Source organism: Sus scrofa, chromosome 13 (assembly GCF_000003025.6).
Source record: "Sus scrofa isolate TJ Tabasco breed Duroc chromosome 13, Sscrofa11.1, whole genome shotgun sequence".
Taxonomy (NCBI): domain Eukaryota; kingdom Metazoa; phylum Chordata; class Mammalia; order Artiodactyla; family Suidae; genus Sus; species Sus scrofa.
Window position 1 is genome coordinate 22,058,215 of NC_010455.5, and position 22,260 is coordinate 22,080,474.

General features: G+C 44.4%; 1 protein-coding gene across 2 annotated transcripts in view; it reads left to right on the forward strand.

The window, feature by feature from the left end:
* DCLK3 (doublecortin like kinase 3) overlaps positions 1–22,260 on the forward strand; it is a 54,960-nt gene that overhangs the window by 17,697 nt on the left and 15,003 nt on the right. For both annotated transcript variants that reach the window (XM_021071656.1, XM_005652393.3), the window contains exon 2: positions 3,987–5,836. In XM_021071656.1, coding sequence (XP_020927315.1) covers positions 4,118–5,836 — 1,719 coding nt within the window. In that variant the 5' untranslated portion in view covers positions 3,987–4,117. The remainder of the gene's footprint in view (positions 1–3,986; positions 5,837–22,260) is intronic.

Here is a 22,260-nt window from a genome sequence, read left to right on the forward strand (position 1 = left end):
AAGTTCCTGGGATTGAACCTGAGCCATAGCAGTAACAACACTGGTTCCTTAACCACTAGGCCAACAGGGAACTCCTAACTATTTATTGTTGATGTAGGGGCAGAGTAGGGGTTACTATTCCTAGATCATATTAGGTTGAGCCATATGAAATTTCCACTTTGGGGTAAGTGATAGAACTACTGGCAATTTTATATGGTTCTTAATCGATCTTGTAAGTTGCTGAAGTAGACAAGTAGACGTGGGCTGACCTTTGGTTTTGGTCATGTGATCTGGGGTAGGTCCTGCGACATTGCTGCTTACAGTCAGCCTGAAAGTCCTTGGGTGCTGTTTCCTTTGGAAAAGGGACTGTTCCTAGAGACTGAGCCCAGGGTCCCAGGGGTGTGCTAGGCTCCTCCTCTCCCTAACGTTTGCCCTTCCTGCCTACAGACCAGGCATTCAGCAGCTCCTGGCTTTTTTTTCTCTTCACTTCGAAGAAGAAAAATTTGCTCTAGACCAAGAATTTTAAAGGAGGAAGGAGGGCTTAGGGAAGAGAGGATAAGATAATTGCATCTTGAGGTTGTGGTTTCCTAGGGCACCCCCCAGGATCATGATGCAGACAGAACCAGAAGTGCCATTCCTCTAGCTCCTGTTGAGGAGGATGGGGACTGAGTTCTCACTCTGGCCCCAGATTTCAGAGGCTTTAGGTGAGTTTGAGACCGCCTGGACAGTGGGCCTCACATGCACGGTGGTGATGTGACAGAGGCTGAGCTCCACTCTCCACAGCCTCTGTGTTGGGACCCTGGGATGGGGGCTGCTCTGGTGGAGCCTTTCCTGGATTCGGGCATGGAGTGTGCCCAGTGTACTCTGCTAACTGCAGGGAATGAGGACAGGTTCTGAGCTAGGGTCTGCGGAAGCTGGCTGGGCACTACCATCCGAAAGCATGCGTCCCTTCCCCCCTGACCTGACTCTGGGTACCACAGACCAAATCATCTGTCATTACACACAAACACCACAGCTCCACTGTTTGGGACCTTGGGGGTCTCATCATGATTTACCTCTGTCATCCAGGGTCACCCCTCAACATGCGACCCACAATGTCCTGTTCCACTACCATTATATGCCTCCTGACATCCCATCTTGGACCTCCTCTGGGATCCTCCTTGAATGCCCTTCCATGCTAAACTTTCCTGCATCCCTAATGTATTCACAGGATATTCCCTTGTCCTCCTGCTTCTTCCCTGAGCCTTCCTTAGAATAGAGAATTCTTTTCCCTTTACTTCGCCTGATAGATAAGTACAGAGGGGCCCTCTCTGTGAAATGCACCACGAGGAAAACAAATGAGAAGACTTAGGGAGTTCCCTGGTGGTCTAGTGGTTAGAACTCCACACTTTCACCACTACAGTCCAGGTTTAATCCCTAGTCTGGGAACTGAGATCCCACATCAAGCTGCTGCCAAAAAAAGAAGAAGGAGCAGGAGAAGGAGAAGAAGAAAAAGAAAACTTAGTCTCTTTGTGTACGTGTGTTTGAAGGTCACCTTCCTTGGCACCCTTCTGTTTCTTGAGGAAACATGAACTAGCATGACTACTGTAGACCTCTCTTCTTTCCTCTCAGCATCAACTCTCTTAGCCAGAAAATGGAAGCAGATTAAAGAGATAATGAGGAGAAAGGAATGACAGATGTCCATAAATAAGTAGTTTAACTGTAAACGTGACTGTGAAGCTCATAAATTCCTGGCATGTGGGAAGATCAGTACCGGCCACCACTTGTCATCTAATCAGACACCTGTGTCTAGATGGAAATCATCTCCGAACAGATTGTATGTTATAATTAAAAAACAAAAAACATTCTGTGTCAATATGCTGGGCCAAATTGCCCATCCTGGCACAACTGGAGTTTCTGCTACAATTCAAATGCACTTGCATTGCTATGATTGTGGCGTAGGCTGGCAGCTACAGCTCCCATTTGACCCCTAGTTTGGGAACTTCCACATGCTTTGGGTGCAGCCCTAAAAAGAAAAAAAAAAAGGCACTTAAAAATAATTATTTTCAACTTCTTTTTTAAAGGAAGCATAAATAGCAGATTCCTGCATGTAGGTAGGGCATGATAAATGGATCCTGTGGGGGTAACTTGAATAATTTGCAGCTCACCTTCATGGTTTCAGTTACAGATTTTGCTATCTTCCTGTTTTCTTTCCTGATCTGCACAGAAATTGAAATTGAATTGACAAAACTGTCTCAAGCGCAGGCAGACCTTGGAGATATTGTGAGTTCCGTTCCTGAGTACTGCAATAAAGCAAGTTACATGAATTTTTTAAAAAATTTCACAGTGCATATAAAAGTTATGTTTACACTCAACTGTAGTCTATTGAGTGTGCAATAGCATTATGTCTTAAAAAATGTGCTCAGCTTAATTAAAAAATATCCTATTGCTAAAAAAAAAGATAACCATCATCTGAGCCTTCAGTGAGTCATAGTAGTAAAATCTAAAATCCCTGATCACAGATCACCATCACAAATACAATAATGACCAAATTTGAAATGTGAGAGTTTCCAAAATGTGACATAGAGACATGACGTGAACAAATGCCTTTTGGAAAAAAGGCACCAATAGACTTGCTTGATGCAGGGTTTCCACTAACCTTCAATTTCTAAAAAACACAATATCTTCAAAGCATAACAAAGTGAAGCACAAGAAAATGAGATATGGCTGGGTTCATTTGATTCGGAATTAGAAAGTCTTGTTTTACTCATTTATTCAATTTATCAGGAAACAAAGTGATTATGAGCACATACTCGTTATTAAAGCTATGAATATGAATATACTGGTTTCTTTCTTTCGTTTTTTTTTTTTTTTTTTCCTTTTTAGGCTGCACCTGTGGCATATCGAAGTTCCTAGGCTATGTGTTGAATCAAGAGCTGCAGCTGCTGGCCTATGCCACAGCCATAGCAACACAGGATCTGAGCCACATCTTCGACCTACACCACAGCTTATGGCAGCACCAGATCCTTAACCCACTGAGTGAGGCCAGGGACTGAACCCACATGCTCATAGATACTAGTTGGGTTTATAACTTCCTGAGCCATGACAGGAACTCCCTTTTTTTCCTGTTTTTAATGACAAGAGGATAAAACATTTAGAGAAGACCATATGTCATGTTGGCCCCTGAGGTCCTATGATGCCAGGTGACACTGTGCACAGTAGAAATTTACTTTAGTAGATTATATCATGACCAAAATGAAGTGATCATACAGAAGAGATGTTAAGATCATAAGGACAGAATCAATAACTGTCAATCGCTATGCCTTTACTGTGTGTCAAGCATATATTGAAGTGAATTATATTCATTTTCTTATTTATTTTTCACAAAGATCCTGGGAAGAAGGTGTTATTATTCCAGTTTCATAAATGAAAAATATGGAACATGAGTAATTTGCCCAAGCTCACCCAAAAAGTCAGTGGTCAAACCAGGATTCAAATCCAGGTCTGTCTCAAATTCTGCAATCATGATTTCCTCACATCTTGGCTCATCCTGTGTGGGTTGAAAGTCAAGCTGAGAAAACTGTTCTTGGCAAAGATGTGGGTAAGACTTGGGTGCTTTAAAGTTTCAGAAATTTCTGACCTCTTGTTGGTATTTCCTGGGCAGCAAACCTTGGACCTTTTATCTCATGTGTAGGCCCTGGAAGATCAGTTCACTTGAGTGTAGTGCATTTAAGGTCAGGCCTCACCTAGAAGGGGCTCCCATGGTGTGGTCTATCCTGGGGGTTGCCTAGGAGACCTGGGGACCCACCTCGGGCCCAATGCTGACTCTGTCCTTCGTTCCTGGTCTCTCTTGGGGGAGACAGGAGATTAGACCTGATGTGTAAAGGCTCCATTGTTTCAAGCAGACCCTCAAAGAACACACTTCTAACCTATAACGGCATCAGTCATCTTTGGTGAAGGTTTGCTGAAGGTCACAGGCCTCTTTGAACCCATCTGACTAATTCTGTGTTGTCCTCTTTCCGCTACAGAACATCGAGGCCTATGTGAACATTCCTTAAAATACTTAAGCTCGAGAATCTCAGAGCGGAAGCTGCAGAGTGCGTGGCTGCCTACTGGCCGGGGGAGTCTGGAGAAACCATTCCTGGGGCCTCGGGGCTCCATGGTGCCCATGTTCAGCCCCCAGAGTGGCCTTCACCCTGTCCACACTGAAAGCAGCCCACTGAAGCCCAGGGTCGTGACTGTGGTCAAGCTGGGCGGGCACCCCCTGCGCAAGATCACACTGCTTCTCAACAGGCGGTCTGTGCAGACCTTTGAGCAGCTCTTGGCTGATGTCTCTGAGGCTCTGGGCTTTCCCAGATGGAAGAGTGACCGCGTGAGGAAGCTGTTCAACCTCAAGGGCAGGGAAATCAGGAGCGTGTCTGATTTCTTCCGGGAAGGGGATGCTTTCATAGCCATGGGCAAAGAACCGCTGACTCTGAAGAACATCCAAGTGGCTTTAGAGGAACTGTACCCCAACAAAGCCCGGGCCCTGTCCTCCTTGACCCAGCACAGCCAGGTCCCCTCTCCAAGGCTGAGAAGCAGGCTTTACAGCAAGGCTCTGAAAGGGGGTCACCACTGCGGGGAGACTGAGACCAGCAAGAGCTGCCGTGAAGCAACAAGGTCCCAGGCCACCATCAGACCTCAGGGGAAGACCCCCGTGGAGGACAGGGCGAAGGTCCAGAAGAAATGGGTGAGGGGGAAGTGGGAGCCTGAACCCAGCAACAAGGTGCCCAGGGATGCCACTCTGGAGAGGCATGCCAGCGGAGAGAAGCACCTGGGGGTGGAGATCGAAAAGACGTCAGGGGAGATTGTCAGGTGCGAGCAGTGTAAGCGAGAGCGAGAGCTCCAGCAGAGCCAGCAGAGGGAGCGACTCTCCCTGGGCGCCAGCGAGCTGGACCTGGGCAGGTGCCCCCGATATGAGGTGGAGAGGCTGGTGAGAACCAGGAGCTGCAGGAGGTCCCCTGAGGAGAAGCCCCAGGGTGGGGAGGAAGGCTGGAGGGAAGGCCACAGAAGCAGTCCTGGGTGCCCGGCCCAGGAGTCCAGGAGACCCAGCAAAAGCGCCGACAGGAAAGAGGACCGAGATCCTGGAGGCCAAGAAGGTCATCCCTCCGCCTCAGCCAAGACCAAGAGGGACGCGGGGGAGGTTCAGCCCGGCGGAGAGGAGAAGGACGGCAGGAATGCAGGCAGGAGCAAGCAGGGAGGCTGGCTCTTCAGGGAGCGTCATGCCAACCTCGACCCGGAGAAGCTCTCCAGGACCCGAGGGGACGAACAGGAGGCGGAGAAGGAGAAAAAGCCAGGCGTGTCCGGAGGGAGGAAGACGGCCCCCCGAGACGAGCCTCCGGCCAGTGTAGAGAAGGAGCCCAAGACGAAGCCGGAGGAGAGCAAGACGGAGCGGTCGCTGGGCAGGAGGCGGCGGCCGGCGGGCATCCTGGCGACAGACGTGAGGAAGGAGTACGAGACCGGCCGCGTGATCGGGGACGGGAACTTCGCAGTAGTGAAGGAGTGCCGGCACCGCGGAACCCGGCAGCCCTACGCTATGAAAATCATCGATAAGTCCAAGCTCAAGGGCAAAGAGGACATGGTGGACAGCGAGATCCTGATCATCCAGAGCCTCTCTCATCCCAACATCGTGAAACTGCACGAAGTGTACGAAACGGAAACGGAGATCTACCTGATCATGGAGTACGTGCAGGGAGGCGACCTCTTCGATGCCATCATAGAAAGTGTGAAGTTCCCGGAGCGCGACGCCGCCCTCATGCTCATGGACCTGTGCAAGGCACTCGTCCACATGCACGACAAGAGCATTGTCCACCGGGATCTCAAGCCGGAAAACCTGCTGGTAAGCCCTGATCTGGCTGCAGTGGGAGGGGGCGGTTATAAAATGTGGGATTCAGGCCATACTAATTGCCTCCTACTCTGTTATCCTCACCCGCTAGAACTTTACCTTTATAGTCTTCTTTAGTATGCTCTTCTGGTATTTAAAACTTCTGTTAGAGTTCATAATTTGTGGAGATAAACGGGGCTTGACTAAATTATTGAAAAAGAAACCTTCCAATTTATTATTTTTTGTTATTATTAAAGTGTAGTTGATTTATTTTGTTTCATCAAGTTCTCCAATTTAAACAAAACAGAAAAATGTTTTCTTTGTCCCTGAGAGGAAAATAGTTCACCTTGACAATGACTAGGTGGACTTCATTTCTTGGACAATTGCTCGTCCTTTGGGCTAGGTGCTAGGGGTGTCTGTGGTAGCAGCTTGCCCTGCAGCATTTAGTCCACCCTCCTACTGAAAGCCCCCTGGCCCTTTTGAAGAGGAGGTCTTGCCGTAGGAATTCAGAAGGCTCAGTACTGAACAGACCCATTTGTGGAGTGGTAAGAGGCTGGCTCTGGAGTCAGATAAAAAAAAGCCCTGGCTTTCTTGGTTGCTTGCTCTTGTATCAGTCCTTTGTTTCTCTGGGACTCTGTCCCCTCATTTATGAAAGAGAAATAGTAATAGTACCTATCTTGGGAGGTTGAGGGAGGATTGAGCACAGGAAAGAGAAAAGCAGCCCAAGACCACCAGGACCTGGCACTCACAGCCTAGCTGTTCTGTTGTTGGAGGTAAACAGTCACCCAAAACACCAACATTTGTAAGGCCTAACACTTCAGACTGTTCTAGGACCATGATGGATCTAGACAAAGGCAAGACCTTTTCATAATCTTATGCCCAAATCCAGATAAGAACAAGGTTGTCCAAATCACAAATGGGCCCACATATTCCCTTTGGGTGCTGTTGTGATTCACTGCCCCACCTTTGAGATAAGAATTATCAGGAGTTCCTGTCGTGGCTCAGTGGTTAATGAACCCAACTAGCATCCATGAGGACGCAGGTTCTATCCCTGGCCTCGCTCATTGGGTTAAGGATCTGGCGTTGCTGTGAGCTGTGGTGTAGGTTGCAGACACGGCTCAGATTTCTGGTTGCCATGGCTCTGGCATAGGCCGGCGGCTATAGCTCTGATTCAACCCTAGCCTGGGAACTTCCACATGCTGCTGGTGCGGCCCTTAAAGACAAAACAAAGATTTTTCAAGATGTCGTATCATGGAATTACCATCACTTCCTGACAGTATCCAGTTCAGAGCAAAATTCTGCTTTCTTGAACTGTCTCCCAAATCACTTAGCATGGCCAGATCTCGTGACAAGTTCATTGACATCCTCTTGCTTAGATGCCTGGATCCCAAAGGTGTGCCCTCTCCCTTGTAGCAAATCCATCAACCCAACGTGTTCCTGAACTACAAGTGTGTTCCTGATGGTCTTTACTAGGTCAGCACACTTCACATGCTCACTCTCTGGCATGTTTATCCTGCTTTCTTATTTGTTGCCCTGATCATCACCTGATACATTCCATATTTATTCTTTTGTTTTCTTTTTCCTCCTTTGGAAAATTTTGTGACAACAAGAATGTTGTTTTATTCAGACTGTACCTGGGCTGGGGGGAAGGGTGGCTGTGCCTGTGTCATGCAGAAGTTCCTGGGCCAGGGATCCAGTCTGAGCCACAGCAGTGTCAATGCCAAATCCTTAACTCCTAGGCCACCAGGGAACTCTCAGATTGTACCCTGAAACCTACATCAGTCTGTCACATGGTGGATATTCAATAGATATCAGTTGGATGAATGAATGAATACAAACCCTAGTGGGCTGCCTGGGGAAATAGCAAGCATTCTATCAATGGCAGCTACTGTCATTATTATTATCTAGAGACAAGTCTGACCTTAAGGTGGATGTCGTGAGGAAGCATCCAAAGGAAGATTGATACAGATAAAGCTGTAGGAAATGGAGCCCCAGTTTTTTTTTTTGAGCAAGAAATTAGTCTGTTTCCTTTAAATTCATGGATGTAGACCCAGCCTGAAAACACTATCCCAGTACATTTGTCTGCCTATTAACTGTTACCATAAGCAGAATGAAACTCTGAGCAAGTTAAGCTCATTATCTGGTGCAATGAGGTCTATGCTGACTACTAAGTTAAGCAACCTTGTTTTTGCCTGAATTCATAGGAATGCAGAACATTCATTGCCTGAGGGGTCCGAATGACCATCACATGACTCTCCCCTTGAAGAATTTCTTTTTTTTTTTTTTGCTTTTTAGGCCCACACCCTTGGCATATGGAGGTTCCTAGGCTAGGGGTCTAAACAGAGCTACAGCTGCAGGTCTGCACCACAGTCACGGCAACACAGGATCCAAGCCACATCTCTAACCTATACCACAGCTCACAGCAATGCCAGATCCTTAACCCAGTGAGCGAGGCCAGGGATCGAACCTGCAACCTCATGGTTCCTAGTCAGATTCGTTTCCCCTTAGCCACAACGGGAACTCCAAGAATTTCATTTTTACATTTGCTGAGTGTCCTCATTCTTTCTTCATTTGCTGTCAGTTTCTGTCTTTTGGGTCTGAGCCCAAGTCTTCCCCATGTGTGATGTGCTAGATGCTGTTTATGACGGCCACTTTCGAATTGCAGCAAGGCCATGTTCTTCACGGATCCTCTGATACTTTCCCCACATTGTCTAAGCAGGAGGGGTTCTGATCAGAGGCCTGGGTGGGATCCACGAGCTGAGCATTTGGAGCATGTGCCTAATAAAGCATTAGTACCGTTATACAAGGCCTCGAGGATGTGGAGTGAGATCATTTACTCTGTGGGAGCGTATTCTTTTGGGGACAGTCATCTGAGCTTGCATTTTCTCAACAAGGTCCTGGAACCAGTCTGTCGGGCTGGCCTGTCTCTAGGGTGTTAGAGACTCTCACTTTATTAAGGGGCTGACTTGTGAGCAGTCTTCTTCAAATGAAGAAAGTCAGCACTTTTATTAGATTGCACAGAGAGTTTTGCTTCCGGAAATAAAAAAATTGCAAGGAAAATGTTAGTATGGACAAGCTAACTGCCTCTAAGAAGTCATTTAGCAACGCTTCATGGATGTAAATGTCAGCTCATGTATGTTTTAGTGCCCGTAAAGGCAGTGAAGTACATGCGTATATGTGTTCTTAGTGAGAGAGGGAGTAAAAACTGCAGAGTAGCTGTAATTTTTCAGTCTAATACATGAGTTGTTGTTGTTGTTGTTTTTTGGCCATATCCACAGCATTTGGAAGATCCCAGGCCAGGGATCGAACCATGCCACAGCCTTTACCCAGAGCTACAGCAGTAACAACACCGGATGCTTAAGCTGCTGAGCCACCAGGGAAATCCATGAGTTGTTAATTGTTGTTAACTGTCCCTGATATTTAGATCTTTCTTTCTGATATTAAAGAGCACCCACTTTTTGTTTTTTTAAATAAGAAACCTTTTTTTCCCGTGGTGGTCTGGCTCCTTCAGAAGCCATGAAAAGCTGCAGATCTGAGCCATCTTTGGTAGAACAGGGTGATATCTTTTCTGTCCTGTGGATAACCTGTCAGCTTGCATTTATCAGAATGGATGGGTCTGTCACATTTATAAACCGTGTTTATCCTTCTTCTGGGTGAGTAAAGTTCAGCATATTGTTATGTCAGAGTTGAAATGCTGCCTCACGTCAGCGCTTTGTAATTTTCCAGACAGGGCTCTGAAAAGTGTTGGATTTGACAATGGGCTCATTGTCTGGGTGCAGAAAAGGTCTCGTTTCTCAATTTGCTGATACGGTAATTACATGACAAACTTGGTTGGTCTTCTGAGAGTTAATATTGGTAAATATCACAGGGTGACTACTGTCCACCAAGTAGTACTTACGCTTCAGTTGCCTTTGATTTGACTTTCTGCACTTGTGTTGAGCTTTGTCTTATCAAAGTAATTTTTTCTCTCTTTAGTGGATGGCTGTTGTCTGTATTAAGACCTGTCTTCGCTAAACTTAGGAGAATGATGGTGTTAAAAAGAACTTTTGATTACATGGCAGATTGGAACCATGGCTGCTTTTAGAGACTTCCAGAATGTGCTAAGAGCTGTTAATGGATATAGCAAGCTTATCATGTTTCGATCAACAGAAATATTTATATCTGATCATTGGGCCCTAGAGTAAAATTTCAGGCCTATATTAATACTGAGCTTATCTATTTCTACTGATCAGATTTCCTCTTAAGATGCTAGTGCCTCTCTTCCCTTAAGGCCATTTAGACTCCTGAAATCTTTCAGAAGAAGTTTTAATTATGAGAATTTCCAGCTTGCAGAAATGTCCGTCTTAATTGCTTCTTCTGCCAGGCCGTGCTCCTTTGCTGGGGTTGGAATGTGCTGTGTGGTGTCCCCTGGGCCCAGGGAGGAGGTGAACAGGAGCGAGAGGCGATGATGACTAGCTTGGCCCACACAGGACAGAGCAGGGACAGGCAGGTCATGTATGGCCAGCAGCTGAGATGTTGCACCCAGCAAAGAAAGCTGCGTGAGTGATGTGGGGGTGGAGAATGAAGGAAAGTCAGACATGAGCCAGGTCCTCTGAGAAAATTTGTCCTGCCACGGGGAAGAGAAGGAACAAGGCCCTGCTCTGGAAACAAGTGTGAAAGGAATGAGGTGGGTGGGTAGGAGCTACAGCTCTGGAGTGCGGGGTCAGAGGCCCTTGGAATCCAGGAGAAATGGTGGTGGGGCTTGTGGGGACAGGTCTCAGTTTGGTCAAGGACAAAGGTCATACCCTCTCTCTGGCTTCTTGTTGGTTCCAAGAAGGAACAGACTTTTCTTTTCTTTCTTCCTTTTTTTTTTTTTTTCCCTGCTTTTTAGGGCTGCACCTGCAGCATATGGAAGTTCCCAGGCTAGGGGTCAAATCAGAGCTGCAGGTGCCAGCCTACACCACAGCCACAGCAATGCCAGATCCAAGCTGAGTCTGCGACCTACAGCATAGCTCACGGCAAGGCCAGATCCCTGACCCCACTGATTAAGCCCAGGGATTGAACACACATCCACATGGATACAGGTAGGATTCCTTTCTGCTGTGCCACAATGGGAATTCCCCAGGAACAGACTTTTCTTGATATTTAACTGTGAAATGTGACGAGACCAGGGCAGTGACCTATGTCCCTTAAGATGGCAAGGAGAATCTGAAAAGATAAAAAGTGGCCAGCCATGCTCCTTGAGTGTTCTCTCTACAAAATAAACCTGTCCAGTTATTTTATTCATCTTCATTCCCAAGTTCTTTTTCCACTTCTCCTGAGATGCAAGAGGATGCCTGGTTCTTGCTCTTTTGGTCACTGGGTCTGTAATGCATAATTCTTCCTGACCAGTATGACTTCTCTCTTGCCAGCTCCAATTTCTTTTTTTAATTTAAAAAATTTTTTTATTTATTTAAAAATTTTTTGTTGTAATATAGTTGCTTTACAATGTTGTGTTAGCCTCAGGTATACAGCAAAGTGGTTCAGTTATACATATACACGTATTTGTTCCTTTTCAGATTCTTTCCCATGTAGGTGATTACAGAATACCGAATAGAGTTCCCTGTGCTCTGCAGTAGGTCCTTGTTGGTTATCGATTTTTTATATGGTAGTGTGTATATGTTAATCCCAAACTCCTAATTTATTCCTGCCAGCTCCAAATTCAGTCTTCTTTCCTCTTAGCTTCCATGGCAGAGGTGCCCATGTCCTTTCATTAATGGTCCAAATATTCATGAATATACTTATACACCAACCACATTCATTAAAAATTTAATGACAACTCTGAAGTATATCTTGTGAAGGTATGCATGATGAAATCAAGAAATGTGGATTTCAGAAAGTCCACATAAAATCACTAAAGAAAAACTGTGATACAGGCCATGACGTCATTGGCCAATATTGATCATGTAGGCAAGAAGACAGGTTAATAAGAAGCAGAATTTATCTCAAGAATCTCTGGGTGAATTCTGCCAGGAAGTATCACGGTTATGACTTGAGGTTTCTATCAGCAGGAGTGGCTCTTAAGTATCTATATTTGCAGTTTCCAGGAAAATAAAAAGTATCCATGGGCTCAGTGAACCCATATATGTGTAGGTTTGACTGCATAGCTAGAAGTTTCAGGAAATTTCTTACATATTCAATTTCATTTCTAGTGATCAGTCTGTTCAATTGATCTATTTCCTCTTGATTCAGTTTTGACGAGCTGTATGTCTCTAGAAAGCTGTCCATTTCCTCTAGGTTGTCTAATTTGTTAGCATATAATTGTTCATAGTATTCTCTTATGGTTTTTTATATTTTTGCAGTATGCATTGAGATTTCTTCTTTTTCATTTCTTATTTTGTTTGAGGTCTTTCTCTCCTCTTCTTGGTGAGTCTGGCCAGAGGTTTCTCAATTTTGATTACCCTTTCAAAGAACCACCTCTTGGTTTTATTGATTTTTTTCTATTGTTTTTTGAATCTCTATTTTATCAATTTCCTCTCTGATTTTTTTTTTTTTTTTTTTTTTTTTTTTTGCTATTTCTTTGGGCCGCTCTGGCGGCATATGGAGGTTCCCAGGCTAGGGGTCCAATCAGAACTGTAGCCACTGGCCTACGCCAGAGCCACAGCAACGCGGGATCCGAGCCGCGTCTGCAACCTACACCACAGCTCACGGCAACGCCGGATCGTTAACCCACTGAGCAAGGGCAGGGACCGAACCCGCAACCTCATGGTTCCTAGTCGGATTCGTTAACCACTGCGCCACGACGGGAACTCCTCCTCTCTGATTTTTATGATTTCTTTCTACTGACTTTAGGTTTTGTTTTATCTTTTTTCCTAATTCTTTTAGATGTTAGGTTAAGTTGTCGATTTGAGATTTTTCTTCTTTTTTGAGCAAGGCGTATATTGCTATGAACTTCTCTCTAAGCACTGCTTTTGCGGGCATCCCATAGATTTTGAATAGTTGTGTTTTCATTATCATTTCTCTTGAGGTTTTTTGTTTTTTGTGGGTTTTTTTTTCTTTTTTGTCTTTTTTGTCTTTTCGGGGCTGTACCCGTGGCATATGGAGGTTCCCAGGCTAGGGGTCTAATTGGAGCTGTAGCCGCCAGCCTACGCCACAGCCACGCAACTAGGGATCCGAGCCACGTCTGTGACCTATACCACAGCTCACGGCAACACCGGATCCTTAACCCACAGAGCAAGGCCAGAGACTGAACCTGTGTCTTCATGGATACCAGTCGGATTAGTTAACCGCTGAGCCACGATGGGAACTCCTCGAGGTACTTTTTAATTTCCCTTTTGATTTCCTCGTTGACTCATTGGTTTTTTTAGTAACATGCTGTTTAGTCTCCATGTGGTCAGTTTATTCTCATTTCTTTTCCTGTGGTTGTTTTCTAGTTTCATGCCATTGTGGTCAGAGAAGATACTTGAAATTATTCCTCTACTCTTAAATTTGTTGAGGTTAGTTTTGTTCCCCAGTATGTGGTCAGTCCTTGAGAGTGTTCCATGTGCACTTGAAAAGAATGTATATTCTAATTTTTTTGGCTATCATGTCCTGAAAATATCCATTAAGTCTAACTTCTCTATTGTGTCATTTAGGAATTCTGTTGCCTTATTGATTTTCTGTCTAGAGGATCTGTCCATTGATATGAGTGGGGTATTAAAGTCTCCTGCTATTATTATATTCCCATCAATTCTCTTTTATGTCTATTAGTATTTGTTGTATGTGTTTGAGTGCTCCTATGTTAGGGGCATATATATTGACAAGTGTAATAGCCTCTTCTTGAATGGCTCCTTTTTTCATTAAATAGTTTCCTTCCTTTGTCCTTCTTTATGGCCTTCATGTTAAAGTGTATTTTGTCTGATATGAGTATTGCAACTCCTGCTTTTCTGTCTTTTCCATTCACATGAAATATCGTTTTCCATCCCCTCATTTTCAACTTATATATGTCCTTTGCCCTAAGGTGAGTCTCTTGTAGGCAGCATGTTGTACGCTCTTGTTTTTTTATCCAGTCTGCCCTTCTATGTCTTTTCATTGGAGCATTCAGTCCATTGACATTTAAGGTAATTATTGATAAATATGGATTTATTGCCATTTTAAACCTTGTTTTCCAGTTGATTCCATGTTTCTCCTTTGTTCTTCTCTTTTTTTGGTTGGATGATTTCCTTTTATTTTATGCTGTGTCCTCTTCTTTTTGGTGTTTACGAATGTATTCTTTGGTTGTGATTTGTGGTTGCCTTGTTTTTCAAGTATGTTAATCCCTTCCTATATCTGCTTTCTTTAGCTGATAGTCATATAGGCTCAAACACATTCTAAAAAAAAAAAAAGTCTGGATTTTCTTACTTTCCTTCCCCACATTTTTATTTATTTATTTATTTATTTTGCTTTTTAGGGCCACACCTATGGCATGTGGAAGTTCCCAGGCTAGGGGTCAAATTGGAGTTACAGGGGCCTTCTACACCACAGCCACAGCAACGGAGGATCTTCTCTGCATCTCCACCCTACACCACAGTTCATGGCAAGGCTGGATCTCTGACTCATTGAGTGAGGCCAGGGATCAAACCCTCATCCTCATGGACACTGGTAGGATTTGTTTCCACTGTACCACAGTGGGAACTCCAACATATGTTATAATTTCGATATCCTTTTTTAACATTGTCCTGTTTATCCTTTTTCTGTTCCTTGTGTTTATTGTTGCTTTTATAATTTCTTTTAAATTTTAGATCTGTATATTGGCTTATTTAAATGATTACTTTCCAATTATGATTTCCTCCGTCATATTTATTCTTCTTTTTATTTAGAGGAGCCCTTTCAGTATTTCTTTTAGAATGGGCTTAATATTGCTGTACTCTTTTAATTTTTGTTTGTTGGAGAAATTCCTTATTTCTCCTTATATTTTAAATGATATTCTTGCTGGGTAGAGTATTCTAGGCTGCAAAACTTCTCCTTTTATTTATTTATTTGTTTGTTTGTTTGTTTATATATTTGCTTTTTAGGGCCACACTCACAGCATATGGAAGTTCCCAGGCTAGGAGTCGAATCAGAGCTACAGCTGCTGGCCTATGCCAAGCCATAGCAACACAGGATCCGATCCTCATCTGTGACCTACACCACAGCTCACAGCAACACCAGATTCCCAACCCACTGAGTGAGGCCAGGGTTGGAACCTGCATCCTCATGGATACTAGTCAGATTTGTTTCTGCTGTGCTACAATGGGAACTCCCAATTTTTTCCTTTTAGAACTTTGAATAGGTTTTGCCACTCTCTTCTAGCCTGTAGTGTTTCTGTAGAGAAATCAGCTGGTAGCCTTATAGGGGTTCCCTTATAATTAACTCTTTTTCTTTTGCTGCCCTTAGAATCCTCTCTTTAACTTTTGCCATTTTTATTGTAATATGCCTTGGTGTGGGCCTGTTTGGGTTCAATTTGTTTGGGGCCCTCTGTTCTTCCTGTGTCTTGATATCTGTTTCCTTTATTTTATTTATTTATTTTATTATTTATTTATTTATTTAATTATTTTTGCTTTTTAGTGCTGCACTTGGGGCATATGGAGGTTCCCAGGCTAGGGGTCTAATCTGAGTTACAGCTGCTGGCCTATAGCACAGCAACACCTGATCCGAGCCATGTCTGCAACCTACACCACAGTTCCCAGCAACACTAGATCCTTAACCCACTGAGCAAGGCCAGGGATCGAACCTGCAACCTCATGGTTCCTAGTTGGATTCGTTTCCACTGCCCCACGACGGGAACTCTGATATCTCTTTCCTTTAGATTGGGAAAGTTTTCAGGCATAATTTCTTCAAATATATCTTCAATCCCCTTTTCTTTTTCTTCTCCTTTGGGAATCCCTATTATGTGTAGATTGGCTCACTTTATATTATCCCATGGATCTCTTATATTGTTTTATTCTTTTTTAATTTAGTTTTCTGTCTGCTGTCCTGATTGTGTTATTTCTATTATTCCATCGTCCAAGTCACTAGTTCATTCCTATGCATTATTCATTCTGTTCTTCAATGCCTTTAACTCAGCTTGTGTCTCTGCAAATGAATTTTCTAATTTTTCTTGGCTCCACCATATAGTTTCTAGTTTCTTTCTAAAGTAATCAGCAGGAGTTCTCATCATAGCTCAGCAGAAAGAAATCTGACTAGCATCCATCAGGATGCAGGTTATATCCCTGGTCTCACTCAGTGGGTTAAGGCTCCAGCATTGCCATGAGCTGTGATGTAGATCGCAGATTCGGCTTGAATCTGGCATTGCTGTGGCTGTGGCATAGGCCAGCGGCCACAGCTCCAATTTGATCTCTAGCTTGGGAACCTCCATGTGCCATGGGTGCCGCCCTAAAAAGACGAAACAAAACAGAAAAATTAACCTTCATTACTGTTCATACTTCCCTTAATTCCTTCAGTATTTTCACTATCTCCTTTGTGAATTCGGTGTCTGTTAGACTTCAAAGGTCTGTTTCATTGTTTGCTCCTTTGGGTGAATTCTGTTCTTTTAACTGGGAATGGCTACCGAGCTTCTTCATTTTGCTTATATTTTTCTTATTCTGTGAGTATAGAGATAACAACTGCTGTAGTATTGGAGGGCTGTTTATATCCACGAGTGCCCCTGGGTATTTTGGGAGGGCTCACTGTTTATTTTTAAAGTGTTGCATGTGCTTCCAGGGAGATGGAGACAATGGACAGGGCTGGTAGCCAGTGCCTGATTACTGGGTCCTTGAGAGTGGCAAGGACCTGCGAGAAGGTGACTCAGGCTGCTCCTGCTAGTTGCAGGGCCCTGGGAAGTGACAGTGACACCCAGGTAGGTGTAGGCGGTGCCCAGAGCGTTTGGCAGTGGCAGCATCAGGGAAGGTGCCTTCCTAAGGGAGTGCGAGCAACAGCAAGTGGTGCTCGGTGGCAGTGCCCTCCTCTATTCCGACCTCTGAGGTGACTGGGGCCTCAGTGGTGGTGCCTGTTCATGGACCCCTAGTGGTGGTGGGCCATGCCCACCTCTGGAGTCTGGGATGACTGAGTTTGCCCCCTGACACTGGTAGACCATACAAGAGGTGCCCCTTCCTGCTTAGCCCACACAGGGGGCACTGCCACCCATAGTCTGAGCAAGAGCCCTGCCCTCTGAGGGTCCACATGAGCACAGAGAAAGATATTCCTATGGTGGTCCACCCCCCTCTTCTTGCCTTCCCCAACAGTGGTGCCTTGCTTCTCCTGTAGGCGCAGACCTCCTCCTGGGTTCCCTCAGCTAGGGAGCTCTGCTCCTAGCCCTTGGCTCGATGCTCCCTAGCCCCTCAGGCTGTCGCCACAGAGCCAAACCTAGTCCTCTCACCAGAACCGACTTCTGGAGCCTGAGTCTCAGTGCCCAGCCCCCTTCTGAGTGTCTCAGGCTGTGGTGTCCCTGGTGGTGGTACCAGTGGTCTGTGTTGCTCTCTCTCTGTTTTGCCCTCCTCAGTCCAGCTGCCCTGCTTTTCTCTGAGGCTTTGAGGTCCCTCGTTCTTGGCCAATCTCCCCATAAGGATGCTTACCATGGTGTAGCTTCCTTTCCTCTTTCACAGCTCTCTCTCAGGAGTGCTAGTCCCATCCTGATGCCCCCCCCTTTTTTTTTTTCCTCTCATTTTTCCCCCCTTTTATTCTATCCAGTTATGTGAGGGTTTCTTGCCCTTTTTGGAGGTTTAAGGTCTTCTGCCAGCATTCAGTAGATATTCTGTGTGAATCATTCTACATGCAGATTTTTTTTTTTTTGATGTGTTTATGGGAGAAGGTGAAGACCGTGTTTCACTCCTCCACCATCTTGATCCCCAGGAAGTTTCTGAAAGTCTTCAGAATTCTAGATGCTGGGTCACCTTTATAACTGAGGTTTTCTTTCTAACGTTAGTTTCTTCTGAAACAGTCACTTCGGAGTGTAATTGTCTGAGACTTTATTGTCTGCAGTAGTTATCACCAAGGACCATTTAAAAGTGTGATTCTATGAGTTCCCTTGTGCCTCAGCTGGTTAAGGATCCAGGGTTGTCACCGCAGTGGCTCTGGTTACTGCTGTAGGTTCAGTCCCTGACCTGGGAACTTCTGTATGTCACAGGTGTGGCCAAAATAAATAAATTAGTAAAATAAAAGCCTGATTCATATTGACTTCATTGAGTATCTACTAAAATTCCTTTCATTGCCTTCAAGGAGTCCTGAAGTTTGGGTCACCTGATGAAGGCAGGGCCCAGCCATCTCCCTTGTCCACTTAATTCCTATATTCACATGTATTGTCATCTCTCTAAGAGAAGTGAGCCACGTAAGGGTCTAAGGTGACGTTTCTGAAATTTCTTTATTTTCAAATGCAGCATAATCTGAGAAAGCAACTCACTAAATCTCTTCAACAAGTTTCTGAGGTCTAAGGTTTAGTTGTCTAATTGCAGTAACATGAGACCCCACCCCCACCCCGCTGCCCCAGCTCTCTTTCTTCGGGACGTCACACACACACACAGAGGAAAGCTAGCCTCGGTCCTTCTTTCACTCTCTCATGCCTCAACCTTGCCAAGTTGATCATCTGTTCTGACTGAGCATCCTGATGAAGGACTCAGCAGAACAGGACATTCTAGGTGGACGTGGATATACTGTAAAACCCTTCCCAACCTTTAGTTTCCAATGTATTGTAGGATAAAGGCTGTGTTGTCCAGTACTGTGTCCACTAACCACACATGGCTATTTATTTTTAAATGAAACTTAAAGTTCAGTTCTTCAGACACCCAAAGTACATTTCAAGTGCTTGTGTAGCTGGTGGCCAACCTACAGGGAAGTGTAGATATGGGCTATTTCCATCACTGCAGAAAATTCTATTGGCCAGTGCTGCCATAGACAATAGCAGGGGATGGTCTTTGGAAAAGGGTAGTGAAGGAAGGACTCACTGAGAAAGTAATACTTGAAAAAAGTCATGGATTAATATCTGAGGAGCAAATTTTTCAGGTGGAGGAAATAGCAAGTGCAAAGGTCCTGGGGCTTTGACCTGACACATGAGCAGGAAACAGGGGCAGGAGTGGAGTGGGTGAGGTGATGAGTTGTTGGAGGGGAGCTTCAAGCTTTTATTTTTTTACAACACTTATCACCACCTAACATTACATGTTCATCTGAATATCATTTATTCATAGAAAGAAACCTTCATAAGAGTAAAAACTTTGTTTCGTTCTCTATTCCTAGCACCTAGAATAGTACATAGCACATGTGGGTGTCTTATTAATATTAGTTGAATAAATATGAGATGTTAAGTAGGAAGAAAAATTGTCATGATGCGTAGACACCAAAAGCATGTCAATGGCCTGTCATGTGACAGGTCCCAGATAAAATTTTGTCGCCATTGATTTTTTTGTCTTTCTTTGTCTTGTGCTATCTTTTGGTATTGAAATGTAAATTGGTTTAGGCATTGGCATTTCCTTATGAATTGGTTTCTAAGATCATTTCAGCCTTCTTAGCCAGTTGGGAGTGGAACCTTGGAGGGAAAAGGCCAGAGGAAGCAAGAAGGATCAAATGAGAAGTCAGCAAAGACTACTACTAAGCCTTACCCACATCTTAATTTTTCTTGAGGTAGCAGCTTGGCGTTTGGGCTGTACTCTGCTGCCATCTGCTGTTCAAAGCTGATCATTGCATGATCACATTTAAATTGATGTGCTCTTGAAGGAGAGGCAGCTGTTAATGGCTCAGAAAAAGAAAGATTCCTCTTGAAGCTTTGAGACCAAGACCATCCAGAGGTAACCTGGATGCTTATGTAAATAATACAGATTGCCTGGAGTTCCCGTCCTGGGTCAGTGGTAACGAACCCGACTAGCATCCATGAGAATGAGGGTTCGATCTCTGGCTTTGCTCAGTGGGTTAAGGATCCAGCTGCAGTGTAGGTCACAGGTTCAGCTCAGATCTGGCATTGCTGTGGCTGTGGTGTAGGGTGGCAGCTACAGCTCCAGTTTGACCCCTTGCCTGGGAATTTCCATATACCACAGGTGCAGCCCTAAAAAGACAAAAATATGTATGTGTATATATATGTGTGTATGCATAGATGTATACATGTGTATGTATAAATACATATATTTATAAGTAGATAGATAAATAGCCGGGGATTCAAAGCAGGGTACTTTGGTGTGGCTGGAAAAAGGGATTGGTGGATGCAGATGGATCAAGTGTCATTAAAGTGCCATGTAAATTAATTTCTAACACTGTCTCAGAGGGCAATTGAAAATGAGTCCCAAAGGAAAGAATGTGACCCAGAACAATGAGTGTAGATAGACCAGTAGATAGAGAAATGGAGACGTGGGGTGAGGGCAAGGTCAGATATGGGCACTGGGGCTATGCGTGGGCCCTCAACCAAACCTACCCCGGGAAGGTGTAAGGAGGATAAAAACCTGTTTGCTCTATTTCTTAGACTCTGTGACTGGGGCCTGGAAATTAAACTGACAAAATATAGATTAACAAGAGAAAATAGACAGATTATTCACTTGTGCAGCATGCATACACATGGGATGAGAATGCAAAGGGTTTATACAGCATCATAACGAAGAACAATACAGTTTTAGAGAAGTGACAAGACAAAGGAAAAGAGTTAAGGCTTTTAGAGGCTGTAGACTGTGGAATGTAAATGCATGGGGAAGCTAGTGGAAGGTGAGAGTTGTTTTTATAAGGTTCATCACGTAGATTCTTCCTTTGGTGTGTTCTGGGGATTTAGAACATTCTGCCCTTCCTGGTACAAGGAGGGTACCCTTCTTGTGGGGATTTTTGTCTCCTGCTTTTAGGAAGAAAGAATCAGAAAGTACTTCTTGCACCTGCTGTTTCTGAAGTGTCTTCAGCTCAAAATAGTTATGTTGAAGTTCTCTTGCAGTGCAGGGGTTTAAGGATCCAGTGTTGTCACTGCAGTGGCTGTGATTCAGTCCTTGCCGCTGTGGCATGGGTTCATTCTTTGGCCTGGAAACCTCCATCTGCCACAGGGATGGCCAAAAAAAAAAATCGTGTCAAAGTGGCATAATCTGTGGTGGTGTGTTCTGATACCTTACAAAGGATTTCTGAGGAAAGGATGTCAAAGTGGGACATTTAGTGGTCTCTTTGCCTTGATGGTCACTCAGTGCCTGGTTAGCTGAGAGTCCTGAGGCCCATGGCTCTGTTCAGCTCATACCAGGTGTGTCATATTCATTTCTGGGCATTCTTATTTTATTTTTTATTTTTTGGCTGCCCCGCAGCATATGGAGTTCCTGGGCCAGGGATCAGATCTGAGCCATAATTACGACCTACACCACAGTTTTGGTAACACTGGATCTTTTAACCCACTGTGCCAGGCAGGGGATTGAACCTGTGTCCTGGTCCCCTGCACCACACAATCCCGTTGCACCACAGTGGAAACTCCCATTCCTGGGCATTGTTTGTTCAAGATCTCTAGCAAGCTCCCACCAGACACTGCTGCTGGTGGTCTAGGAGCTGCATGTAACATAGGAAGGAGTGAGGAAGGGGTGACAGGTCTGGAGATGAGCTTTAGGATGCTTGGACATGAACTTAGAGATGAAGCTGAATCAGTACCATCTGGGAGCCTGTGGGAGAAGCCACAGGTCATCTGCAGGGATTCTCGTACTTGCTTTTCATCTTTGGAAGAAGCATATTCTTCCCAGAGAGCAGATTTAGAAAACAGGAGTCGGGGTGGAATTCTGAATTAACATGGGGTGAACCACATGGAAGTTAGGCCAACTGTAATCAGGACGGTCTGCCCCAGGAAGCTGTGGGATCCTCTCCTGCTTGAGATTTCAGTCGGAGGCGAATGGGTAGTCCAGGGGGAGGATGTTCTAGACTAGTTTCCTGTTTGGGTGGAGAATTTGATGGTTTTAGAAGCTCCACAGATTTCTGGGAGTAAGTGTTATTCCAGGAGGATGTCACTCATTTGAATTCAAAGATAAAGATAAGAATCATCTGAAGCCAAGAATATGAGGTGCCAGTTGGGAAAACAAAAACAGAAACAAAACTCACACGATCAGTGCCTGACCTTAAAATGTAATTAAGCTGCTCATGCAGGTGAAGTAAATAAGTCCCAAGTCACCAGACAACTCTTGTCTCCATGGAGACAAAAAGCAGCATAATATTATTCTAGAAAGGCCATAAAATAATTTAAAAAAAACAGATTTAGTATTGGAAAATGTATCCGTCAGCATCTGGATATTTAACATGTTTTCAAAATAAATTTCATTAAAATTAAAAAAAAACAAAAAAAACAGAAAACAAAGGCCGAGTTTCTACCATGTTTAATCCGCACCCACCTCTGTGAAGACAGGTTTTGGAATTAGAAGGTTTCTATGAGAGGGAATTCTTATTGTTTTGCATAGGGACACATACTTTATTTTGATGTGTTCTGTCAGCCAGATGCTTCTAATGCTGATCATTTGGTTGGGAATATTTACAAATATTTGTACAGGACAGATTTTTTTTTTTTTAAGCGGTTACTCAGCAGATGT